The sequence below is a fragment of the Dermacentor andersoni genome, chromosome 2 (assembly GCF_023375885.2).
Source record: "Dermacentor andersoni chromosome 2, qqDerAnde1_hic_scaffold, whole genome shotgun sequence".
NCBI lineage: Eukaryota > Metazoa > Arthropoda > Arachnida > Ixodida > Ixodidae > Dermacentor > Dermacentor andersoni.
Window position 1 is genome coordinate 45,494,690 of NC_092815.1, and position 12,714 is coordinate 45,507,403.

Consider the following 12,714-nt stretch of genomic DNA (forward strand, 5'->3'; position numbering starts at 1 on the left):
ATGTCAGAGACTTTCACAAAGTTTCTGACAGGAAATAACATCAAGCACTTTCGTACGGCACCATATCACCCCCAATCAGGCACGTACCCAGGATTTTTTTTCGGGGGGGGCCCACCACCTCCATCATCATCATCACCATCATCATCATCATCATCATCCTGTTTCATGTCCACTGCAGGACGAAGGCCACTCCCTGCGATCTACATTTACCCCTGTCCTGCGCCAACCGATTCCAACTAGCGCCCGCGAATTTCCTAATTTCATCGCTCCACTTAGTGTTTTGTCGTCCTCGATTACGTTTTCCTTCTCTTGGTACCCATTCTATAATCCTAATGGTCCAACGGTTATCTAACCGGCGCATTACGTGACCTGCCCAGCTACATTTTTTCCTCTTGATGTCAATTAGAATATCGTCTATACCCGTTCGCTCTCTGATCCAAACCGCTCTCTTTCTCTCTCTTAACGTTATGTCTAGCAATCTTCGTTCGATCGCTCTTTGCCCGGTCCTTAACTTGTTCTCAAGTCTCTGCCCCATATGTCAGCACTGGCAAAATGCACTGATTGTACACCTTATTTTTCAATAATAATGGTAAGCTTCCAGTCAGGAGCTGGCAATGTATGCCGTATGCGATCCAACCTATTTTTATTCTTCTGTGAATTTCCTTCTCATAATCAGGGTTCCCTGTGATTAATTGACCTAGGTAAACGTACTTCTTCACAGTCTAATTCAATTCTAAGCACGCAGTGAATAGCTTTGGAGAAATTGTGTCTCCCTGTCTGACCCCTTTCTCTATAAGTATCTCCCTGCTTTTCTTGTGTAGAATTAAGGTAGCTGTAGAACCTCTGTAGATATTCTTAAGCGAAGGACGAGTCAGTAAGACGAGAAACGGTTTACACATTATATTTACAACAACGGTTGCAGCGCTGACCGGTTAGATTCACAGCGCGAGCCCAGTTCGTTCTTCCTCCTCTTTTCTGGAGTGATGGCGCCCACGCACCTCGTTCAAACAAACAAATACCACACGCATGTAGCAATATTTTTCAAGCTTTTTACGTAAGCGTTCTGTAGTCCATCATTACGTAGTGCCTCTATGACTGCAGGTATCTCTAGTGAATCAAATGCATTTTCGTAATCTATATAAGTCACATAGAGAGGCATATTGTACTCTGCAGATTTCGCGATAACCTGATTGATGACATGGATGTGATCCATTGTAAGGTATCTCTTCCTGAAGCCAGCCTGTTCCCTTGGTTGACAAAATCCAGTGTTGCCCTTACTCTATTGGAGATTATTTTGGTAAATATTTTATATAATACTGGAAACAAGCTAATGGTCCTATAATTTTTCAATTCTTTAACGTCTCCTTTTTGGGGGATTAGTATAATGTCTGCATTCTTCCAGTTTTCTGGGACCCTTGCAGTCGATAGACACTTCGTATAAGGAGCCGCCAGTTTTCCAAGCATTATGTCTCCTCCATCTTTGATTAAATCGACTGTTATTCCACCTTCTCCTCCCGCTCTTCATCGTTTCATGTCTTGCAGGGCCCTTCTGACCTCATCGCTAGTTATAGGATAGTTTCTGTATCCTGTTCATTACTGTTTTTAAGTGAGGTATCGTGACTCCTCTGGGTACTGTATACAGGTCAGCTTAGAATTTTTCCGCTGCTTTTACTATATCTTCGAGATGGCTTATGATATTATCCTTTTTATCTTTTAGTGCATACATCATGGTTTGTCCTATGCCAGGTTTCTTTTTTACTGATTTCAGGCTGCGTTCATTTTTTACGGCTTCTTCAGTCTTTCTCACGTTATAGTTTCGAATATCAGTTATTTTCGGATCAGTTTTGACAGTTCCGCGAATTGCGTAACGCTGTGCGGCCGCCAGGCTCATACAACCGCTGTTAAGAATGGCCGTACGGGGTGGCAACGTGCCAGCTTTCAGCCCGCTGCACGTGTTCCAAGCCCACCAGTCGGGGCGCCCTTCCGAGAACTGCGGACGGCCGGCAGCCACGTGGCGCGCGATCAACTCCGGAAATTGGTACTTGGCCGAGCCACCCGGGACAAAGCAGTTCTACGAAGCCCTCTGACGTCGGCACTAAAAGCTGGGCGGTACCGAGAACTGCGGATGACCGGCGGCCACGTGGCGCGCGGTCAGCTCAGGAGTGTGGTACTCCGCCGCGCCACCCGAGACGGAGCACAGTTCTACGAAGCCCTCGGTCATCGACTCCGGAGCCTTTGTGTGTATGGGCTCGAACGTGTGTGCCTTTGTGTGTGTGAGCCATAGTGCGGAGCGGCGGCGAGTTTACAATGCTTGGACGAACCTTCCCGACCATTCCTGCTCCGACACACCTCATCCTCCAAAAAGGCGGGTCATCTTGAATGACGGCGAACTATGACGTCGAGCAAGGGCTTATAAGCAGCGTTTGCCGGCTGCTAGTGTGTGCTCGTGTCGTGCTCGTTGTCGGGAGCTGAGTGCTCTGTCATACTAGAAATGTACTAGTGAGCTGTGTGCTCGTAAACTGTTTGCTGTATGTTAGTTTTGCGGGCTCCATATGGGAGTCGCGCTAGACTGCCAATGTATGTCTTGTTTTAAATGTAAATCCTGCAATTAAATCCTGCTCGCCTAGCCCTGTCGTCCCAAGTTCATCCCGACAGCTACGTCTGCCAAATCCTACACCGCGTAGAACGCAGGACTCTGCGATTCTAGACGTACTGCGCTCACCGCGAAAGGTTAGAAAGACACCCACATAAGCACAGCACAGAAGTGGCTACGTGAGGCGGTTCGACCGATAACTGTAGAAGCGTCATTCAAAACAAGTAATTCCTCTCCACTTCCGGCGGCGTTTTCTCTACTTCCTTTTTAAATGAAAAGGTGTTGATCCATAAATATTTTCATAAACAACGGTTAACTTTTTTATTACTCGCTTTTGCTTGCACTTTGGTTGTTGCCTTGGCTCTCTCCCTTAGTAGATCGCTTAATTTCTCAACTCCTTGCGATTTTTGTTTCCAGTTGCCAATTTTGCACGAAAAGTGCTATACAATTGGGGAAAAACAGACGAGGTAACGGGCGACAGTCATCTTGCTTATGGGTTTAAGGGTTATTGCAGGGTTTCATGATGGACGCTCTTTCACATTATTTTATTTCCCACCTTATCTAACCCATATCACGTGTATATGGTTCCGGGAATCTGCCAGCGTCGCGGCGAGCCGTAATTCAAGGAAATAACGAAGCAAAGGCAAAAGTTAAACGCAATTGGCGTTTTCTCCGGCCGCAACTCGTTCCATGAGAGTACAGACCAGCTGAGTAACAGTCGCATCCCTCTCCTGGTCCCAGGATCAGCCTAAACAGAGAAGGTTTAACTAACAAAAGCAACAGCTATGCGCGTGACGGTTGAATAGATGGTGACAAATGAACGCATCTCGAGTTAATCGCGCGGGTGCGGAATCTATGAGAAAACTGTCCTTCACATTACAAGAGATGCCGATAACTATACCGCCATCTAAAAGGAGTGAAAAAGGCAGCATAATGCTGACCGATGAACAGCTGCCAAGTCTCAACATTGATCTGGCGGCGCGTTAGGAAAGTGTGAGGAGTGGTGGCGTGGGTGGGGAGGGGGTATGCCACTGGATTTCGGGGGGGGCCCGGGCCCCCCCGGGCCCCCCCCTGGGTACGTGCCTGCCCCCAATCGAACGGGCTTACTGAACGCACCGTGCAGACACTGAAAGATGGCCTCAAGAAGGTTCGGTCAAGTGACTTGGCTGAGTGATTGGCTAAACTGCTCTTTAGCTACCGTAGAACGCCGCTAGATGATGGACGATCACTGTCTGAATGACTTTTGGAATACCAGATCCGTTCTCGTTTGGAGACGTGCCTTCCACCGCCAGTAACCTTTTCTATCTGTCCAAAGGCAGATCAAGAAAGCAAGATGAACCCGGGCACTCCTGTTTGGGCTCGCAACTTCGGAGAGTGAGAAAGGTGGCTGCCAGCCATAGAGGATCCCGAATGATCACCATTAATACGGCAGAAGGTGAGCTTCAGCATCACGTGGATCAAGTCCGTCCTCGATACAGTCCTGTGCCGGCACAACCTACGCAAGATCAACCAGCTGTGCTTCATAGATCGACCCGTATAAGAAAATCCGTACAGCGGTACTCACCTTAAGGAGGGAAGAGTGCTGCAAAGTGGAAACGACGACAAAGACAGAAAAACCGCATTCACCGTAGCGCGAGACTCACGCCATTGCACGCACCGGAGCGGCTTCGGAACGTCGGAGAAAAGGGCAGCCACTGAATAAACGGGCGCAGTGTTCCTGGTCTTGTGTGAGCATTATTGTGCTCCTGGCCATCCGGCCAGATGCCATTCCCGCCCGGTAGCAGTCATAACAGTTGAGTTATAACATCACTGTGACGTATGGAGATCAGTGTGCACATCGGCTAATTCTCAGAACATATAGTTCTAAAGCTGCAGTTTTGGAGAGGGCTTGAAAATTGTTTCAGAACCCTGCGAGATAGTTCTTGCCTACACTTCCCCCCACCCCACCAAATTATTAACATAAAAACGTATAGCTGATATTTTACACTGCACTACAATGTTCTGTGCTCACACTATCCTGGTTCAAATTAACGGGCACAAATGACGAATGCTTAGAATGTAGTTGTTGCTGTGAAACTATACTCGCACGCCACTCGACCTCAATCATTTAAACGGCCCAGAAGCTCTTAATATTACCGCTGTGCACCGTTCACGAGTCATTCCTTTCTTGCCGCGTCCAGCAGCGTTCACGAAAATGCAATGCTACTACGATACTATATATATATACTCACGTGTAAAAGCAGTGGAATGCAATTGTTTTACGCTGCACTAAACAGTCGCAGTAAATGATCACCGACCAGGCGCTTCCCTTATCAGGCCGCGAATAAAAAAACACGGCACGCGCTTTTACAGCGCCGCGGACAGACGGAGAAAGACAAGTTGCTTATCGAAACTAAATCAGTGTAAATAGTACTCTGACAATACCGACTGTTTGCGAATGCACCTCATCCAATGTAGTCATTCCCAACCAGTCAGCACGCTCGTGTCAAACGCTGTTGTGCAACAACAGATCTATAAGTGAGCCTATTCACCTCTACGGCACGAAATTTTGGTCTTTTAAGCATTTTAGTTAAATGCCAGGAAGGGCCAGCGCTGCCGCAAGAGAACTTGGGGATTTCCACAACACTTCCGTGTATAGATCCGAGATTGCGCACAGGTGTCGTAGTAAGCAGTTACAGACGCTACAGAGGCTCGATTTAGCCGAGAGTTGGTGCGATCGTCAAGTGAAGCTGCTTTTGAAATCAAAGCAGTAGGGTATGCTGACAGACACCACACAAACGGTACAGCAACTTCGGTAACGTACTACCTACGTAGTGCAAAGATCGACAAAGAACACAAAGCAAAGTTACAAAAACGTCGTTCTTCCGAGTGCTTGATCAAGTTTTATAGCACACATCAACACAGTTTGAGGTCAAACAATAACAAACACACAAGTCTATGCGGCAAGCATTGCTGTCAAAACAGTAACGACAGTGTTGCACTCAGACTGACGATATTTGTTGACGCCTGCTTGGTGCCAAGGCCACTAAGTGAATTAGGCTTAAAGAAATGAAACACAAGAATCGTAATTGCTCACCAAGCGAGTAAGTCTTCGTTTACTAGTCGCATTCGAGTTCTAGTCGGCACAATTGATACACGGTGATAGCTAGCACATACACAAAGTCATGAAGACAAAATCTTGTTTGCGAACCAAGCTCACCACCAAAAAAAAAAACGCACTACTACAACCACGTGATAGCGCATTGCGAAATGAGCCTGTAATGAATAAAAGCAGTTTCGCATTTTCTATGTTGCACTCTAATAAAAAAAATAACCACCTTTTTTGCAAGTATTTTATAAAGCATTAAATTTATTTTAAGTAAACTTAGCAATTACTAGTTTTAAGAGCTTATTACATTTTATTCATAAGTAGTTGCGTAATGACAACACTTTAGAATGAGATAGTGGATCCAGCGGGCGCTATGGCTAAGAGTGATTAAAAAAAAAAAACGTTGAAATTGCGGCGGCGCTGCGATCGCTTTATTCTGAAGCTGCGGTTGCGCTCATTGGCTGAGGTGAGCTCATGGGCCTAGTCGCTATTATGGAAAGGTGTGACATTCCCATAAGGAAAAGGTATCTGGAGAGCGCAGCAAAACAAGGACGCAAGAAGAAGAAGGCAAGCGCTAGTCTTCGTTTCTTCTTGTGTCCTTGTTTTGCTGCGCTATCCAGATACTGTTCCATGATGACCGACGAACAGGCCCATATCGTCACGCTTATAGACTAGTCTTACTAGATGCCTGCCGCGTTGTCCGCTAAACTCGTTCCGTGCCCTCTTTCTTTTCTCGTCTCCGCGAAAAGGCAACGAGCGCCTCCTATGGCGAACGCCTGCAACTTAGCTCACGTGCTGCAGCCTCTGAGATTACCATGGCATCTGCCTCCGTCTCGGAGGCCCGCGAGACTCCGTGCCACGGCCGCTCGATGCGTTTTCATCGAGCGGCCGTGCCCGTGCATATCGGCGCTACGAAAGCGCCGGCAGAAGCATTCGGCCGCCGCTGCCGCCGCCACCGGAAGTTAAAAAGGAAACGAGCGCCGCCTCGCGTAATTTATGCTAAACTAAGGGAACCGCCGCTACAACGGGAAAGCGAGCGACGCGGCGGGCATCTAGTAATAAAGGAGGCGTTGGCTAGTCGCTGTCGTCTGCTCAACGCACTATCGTTCTTACGCCGCTTGCGCTATTTCCGGCGCTGTTTCTCTGTTTTCTCCGCAACACGTTGATGGAGAATAAAAGCACTGTTTTCGCCACCGAGTAGCAGAACTAGAGACGTAAGAATAGAGCATCTGTCCAAGCTTCGTGCAGTTGTGATAGGGTATCCGACGCGACGCGCACACAGGGTCACTCATTAAGGTGAAGGAGACAGTGGCGCCACCAGCAGTTCAATAAAAAACGCTTCAGCGGGAAGCCCGCGCTATCCACTAACTCAATCTAGTACGCTCTAATAAAACGCAAAAATTGCGTGTATTGTGTCATGGCGGTATTCCGTCGTCCGTGCGTGCTGTTGCTCAGCGCTAGCTGTCGGATCTTGTGGCTGACTTTGTGCGCACCATTTGTTTTGTTTAGTGTAAGTTAATGACAAGACCCTGAACGATTATTGACCAACTTTCGTGTTGGAAGACGTCGGTGCTGTACAACACCAAATGACCGTTAGTGCGCACCACGTTGTGTACCGCAGTAATGCCGACTTTGATGAGTTGTTTCCCGTTCGCATCTCTTACCGATAGCCGACCAAAGAAGCACTTCTTGCCGGATACGTAACGCCTTGCAGCTTCTTGTTGCACTCTTGTCTGTGCGCCGTTATGATCCAATGCCATTGTGACTGACAGGTGGCTTCGTTTGTTGTATAGTTGGACAGACGTCAACGGTGCTTCAGTATGATGGAAGAATCGTCGTGCGATGCTAATCATGGGTTCGTCGAGAGCACCGAAAGCATCGCTCCTCGGTTTTCTGGCCGCTTGGAGCTCCTTGCGGAGTCCAGCGCAGGCAGTGCCGCAGAAAACATGGAGGAAAGCCGGTCGTCCGATGCGTCGAGCCAGTGCTGCACTGACGATACGGCGAACGAAGCTGTTTGCGAAAACACACTGGATAGCAACGACAACTCAACACGACACAGCGATCAAAGCGACGACGGTAACGGCGACTGTACCAAGGCGCCCAACAGCGTGGCGTCCGAAAGCCCGCGCGCCGAGCACGAGGCGGATGTGTCGACAGTGTCTGCTTTGGATGAGGATGCGAAACAAGGTGCTTGTATTCTTGAAGCCGACGTTTGTGTGAAAAAAAATATCGGCAATGAACAGTCTCGACAGTGTGAGAGCCGAAGCGAAGACGACGTGAACAAGACATGGTGCGCAGAAACTTCGAACGACAAATCTGAGTTGGATGCCGAGAGCGGCGCCGGCAGCACCAGTGGCCACAAGCGGAGGCGTTCCCGTGCTGTGCCAGTTTACACTCCTGGGACTCGTGTTGAGGCGAGAGATTTTCAGGACAAATGGTGAGCTGTTGTGAATGGCTCGTTCGTTGCACCTTATCTGCAATCTCGCAATAGAAGCAAGAAAAATGTGCGAAAGAAAACGGGTTTTGGCAGAATAGCTTGTTAGCCAAGCATAATGTAGTTCTACGCTGTACCACAAGGCGATGCCTGCAACTCGTCCTCGAGTGCTGCTAACACTAAACTCGACAAAGACGACGAGCTTGTTCCATAGTAGGTCTTGCACCGTTTGTCTCCTTTAATCGACGTTAGTGTGTGTGTGTGTTTGCGCCTGGTTATCATTTAACGGCGCTCCTCATAGCGCTATTCCCGAACAATTAGTTTGCGAGATGTTTATTAATTGTTACGATGTTTCGAATGCGAAAGCTATTTTGCTGGCCTTTCTCGTGAGGCACGCTTTTGTCCTCTTTAGGCAGGCCGATGTTTTTACAGAGCAAGGGATATGCCGTATGGGTTTCAAATTTTACTCATAAGCATTGTAGTGCTTGACTTGGTCTCTCTGTACCGGATTTTCAATAATCACAGCTAACAGTTAATCGTAATTTGGTATAGTATAGCATGTGAAAACGGTGCACATAGTCACTAATGTAATCAAACACAGTAGACGATTAGCGAAAGCATAAGCCGAGCATTTATTCATGTTTAAAGTCGTACACCGATGATCGTCGTGGTGAGCAAACGCTGGCAGTAACATGTTAACAGCATAAAAGTGTGTATACACTTATGGAGGACCAGGTTTTTCTTTCTTGATAGCACATCTGGAAGGCAAGTTCAGAGCCAGGTAGCATAGTGTTTTTTTTAGACTGCTTGTACCTCCGGCTTCCTACCAAGAAAAAAAAAAAAATGCGTGTGTTGCCTCATATTATTAGAACATGCATGCTTGTGCCAGAAAGGAGCATGTGATAAAGGTCGTAGTTGTAAAACAGCAAGATATATGTTGCACTTAAAGCTGAACAGTACAGGACATTGGCTGTGCACATTTGTCTGTCTTGCTTTTTGCTAAGCTTAGCATGTAAGCTAAATATCACTGGTTGATATTTACATGATTAACTTTAGCATGCTGCAATATTCTCTGCTTTTTGTGGAGAATTCCTGCTGTGATATGTGCATTACCGAGACATTCGTTTTGTTGCTCTCACTTCACTGCTGCAAGAGGAAAGATGATGTAGTTTAAAACAAGTTTTTCTGATTGAGTTTGCATCTCAAACAACACAAACATGTGGACGGCTGCAGAAGGCATACAAATTTCGCTTGCAGATGCCTAAGGAATGCCATCATAATATCGGCTGCCGAATGGTTCAGTGGGCAGGCCACATTTTAGTCTGGTTTTCGTAGTCTGGCCACTTTGCATTCCAGCAGATATTTCAATTGGTAGCAGCTGGTAATTGCTATGCATCATGTTATAATGGCAGACTATACTTAATTGTGTTACTGTCATTATTGCTGCATATTAAACCATCAGGTACCGCATAGACTCATGTAAGGGCTGCCTTGTTTGTTCTTTTTTCACAATTTTGACAAGGTGCGGCCCTTATACGGGAGCAAACCTTGCTTCCATGCCATCTAAAGGGTACTACTAGATGGCTTTAGATACTAGATCCCACTAAGCCCCCTGAACAAAACTAAAGGTAGCAACATTCCTCCTCTCCCGGCCTCTCCTTCTCCTGGTCTCCTTGTTGCTCACACTTTCTCTCGTTGCTCTCGCTCACAGTTTGGTTGTTCGCTCCAGGGGTGCGCGAAGTTTCACCCATTGAGTTATGCAAGGTGACACATTAAAAATTGTTGTTGGGTGTTTGTGCATGGACTTTTATTGCATTTAGGGCTTGTTTATTATGTGCTGTGTTAGGAGCAATGATGGAATGCTATGAAACTGGCAGAAACAGATTATTTTTGTGGTTTTTCGACAGTGTAACTGCGCACTTGTTTTGCCGCTTTGAGTTGGCTGCCTGCTTCGACTTAGAAGCCTTTTGAGGCTGGTTTCATGGGCAAATTCCTTTTTGTGTTGAGTTCTAGCACAAAAATCGGAGCTCTTTGTCTCGCCAATAATGTATATGTAATGTACACGATGTTGATATACCTGCCAGAGCTTTGAGTTTTATGTTGTCCATAGCCAGTGTACCTGCAGGCAAAAACACTGTCACAGCTTGCACAAATCAAGCTGCTTCGCAAGTTATTTCTGTTGCATTGATCAGATTCTTTATTTGGCTTTCTCAAGACTTGCCTGGTGTGAAAGTGCTGCGATGAAGTTAAGGTTTCGCCAGTGCATGCAAAAGCCGATGCATTTGCATGTGTGCAGCACTATGTAGCTGCTAATTCAACAACTCGTATGTGTTTGTGCTGCTCGAAGTGCGTACATGTCTGCTTGTTTGTACCCAATTGACTGCCGTGTCTCGAGCTTTGCAGCTTCATAGTTTAATTATCTTAGCACCATGATGACCAAACATAAGGCGCATGACATATTCGCCTGAATAACGCAAATGTCTTGTAGAAATGTGCGCGATCAACATGGAGTATCCCAAATATTCTCGTTGTTTCTTCATGACACTGCATCTCTGCATGCAGTGAAATTGGTTGTACACCTGTATGACAGACTGGCGCCGCTGGCTCTCGAGCACAAACATCACAGTGGAACCTGCACTTAATTTGTAAACAAAGCATTTGCAAGGATGAAAGATATACATAGAAATGGTTTTCCATCAATGACCACCTTATAAATGTTGGCCTTTTGCATTGTAGCGTGAGTGTTAAACACACTAATTGGTTCTTCCTTTTCCAAATGTGCTGTTTATTGCTGCCACTGGATGTTTAAAGCAGCTGATGACCAATCTCCTTCAAAACTAATGAACCCAACTTCGAGAACATTTGCATATATTGCTCATATATAACCTGCGAAAAAGAAAAAAACATCTGAACGCTAGTCAAACGTCAGCGCAGATTATAAACTGGTATTTAATTGGAAGACACTTGAATATATATACAAACTCAGGGTGCACAAACGCATTTGCTTGACTTGTGTCACAAGAAGAAACGACTGTTATGAAGCTGACACGCACAGCACACAATCAAATGGTCACTTCTTCGTTCATCTTAGCATGTGTTACACGTCTCAGGTTACAGTTTTTTGCAATGTGGCACCACGCACACTAGCTTCCATTCATGGGTGCAATACCGAGGACGAAAAATAAGGACTTTTGTGGACAAAGTTTGTGCCAAATAGTATACAGGCAGAAATGTACCACATATATAGCATGCACAGCCACCACGTTTTAATCATTCAGAGTCAAGCAGAGAATGGGAAAATGTCTATATGTTGTTCACCGATGCAGCGTGTTAACCAATTGGGATTAACATTATAGCTTGGTACAAAGTAGGCTTGCAAATCATGATGGCAGCCACTAGTGGACTGTTTTTATTTTTCCTATCTATTTCTAATGCTTTTATCCATTTCCTAAGAGGCTGTATGAAAATATAACATGAAAAGTGAATGGTCAAGTCTATCTAGATCTTTTAAAAAAATAATTCGGTGATGTTGACCTGTGATATTAAATGTCACCTAGGGCTTCTCAGGGATTGCCAGTGCTTTCTTGTGCATATCATTGCTGGGTTGTGTAAATGTGGTTGCGTATCTTCAAGTATGCTAAACCCCAACAATGGAACAAAGTCTGATATTGAATAAACTGATATACATTCCAGTTCATGAACAAGATTTTCTGCTTCTGTGACAGCATCTGGTGACAACCTCTGTACACAAGCATTGTGGTCTATGAGGTCAGATAGGGCTTCCATTCCTCAATGCAACTTTGCTTTCTCGGTTTGGATAAGCCAAAGCTTTGGATATCAGTGTCACAACTAATCCCTGCTTTGCTCTTTTGTACCCACTTAGGCTCCCTTCTCTTTGGCAGAGGCAGGTATCTAAACCCTGCCAAGGAAAACAGTTGTTGCCCTGACAAAGGCAAATTCCCTTGTCACAACATTAGGCTAAGGCTTCTCTTGTTCGCCCACGTTTGATTGTTCCTGGAAGGTTTAGGCTTTTTGTGGATTTGGGCTTTTGATGTCATAGTGATGTCACCGAGCAGCTTTCCTGATGTGTACCTCGGTACTCTTATGCTGCAGGTATGCTGCTAAGGTTGTGAGCGTTGATGAAGAGGATGGCGACGTGCTCATCCACTTTGAGGGTTGGAGCTCTCGCTATGACGAATGGCTTCCCATGGATAGTCCACGGCTGCGGCTTGCAGCTAACCTTCACACGCGCAAGGAAGTGAAGAAGCACCGTTACAGAAAATCGGTGAGCACGAATCTGACGACTTCATTCTGTCTCTCTTTTAACTCCTTATTTGAGCACTGCCTTTTATTATGGCGGCACGCCTTTTCCTGGAAGTACTGTTTACGAAAGGTGGCTACTGGGTCATCTCCATCATAACAATATATGTCTATAAACAAGCACACAATTTGTGCCAAGGTGCAACAAAATATCAAAACTTGTGCTTCTTCCTATCCTGGTCTATCCTGGTCAAATGTGCTACTAGCACACTTTGAAGCTGCTAACAGTGGTCCTTGAAAATGGTTTACAGTGCTCACTCTTGCATTGCTCGTCTGCCC

The 12,714-nt window shown here is 46.1% G+C and overlaps 2 protein-coding genes across 6 annotated transcripts in view; one reads left to right on the forward strand and one right to left on the reverse strand.

Annotated features, from left to right (window-relative positions):
- Window positions 1-5,876, reverse strand: part of gzl (godzilla E3 ubiquitin protein ligase) — a 58,964-nt gene extending 53,088 nt beyond the window's left edge. The window contains exon 1 of one of the 2 annotated variants that reach the window (XM_050189412.3): window positions 5,670-5,876. The gene's annotated coding sequence lies outside the window, so the exon portion shown is untranslated. The remainder of the gene's footprint in view (window positions 1-5,669) is intronic. The other variant, XM_050189413.3, reaches the window with a different exon arrangement.
- Window positions 5,877-7,072: 1,196 nt separating this feature from the next.
- The window catches only part of LOC126542360 (PHD finger protein 20-like), a 50,966-nt gene continuing 45,324 nt past the window's right edge, over window positions 7,073-12,714 (forward strand). For 3 of the 4 annotated variants that reach the window (XM_050189405.3, XM_050189407.3, XM_050189406.3), the window contains exons 1-2: window positions 7,073-8,118; window positions 12,229-12,400. In XM_050189405.3, the coding sequence (XP_050045362.1) occupies window positions 7,502-8,118; window positions 12,229-12,400 (789 nt within the window). In that variant the 5' untranslated portion in view covers window positions 7,073-7,501. Of the gene's footprint in view, window positions 8,119-8,151; window positions 8,329-12,228; window positions 12,401-12,714 lie in introns of those variants that run through there. The other variant, XM_050189408.3, reaches the window with a different exon arrangement.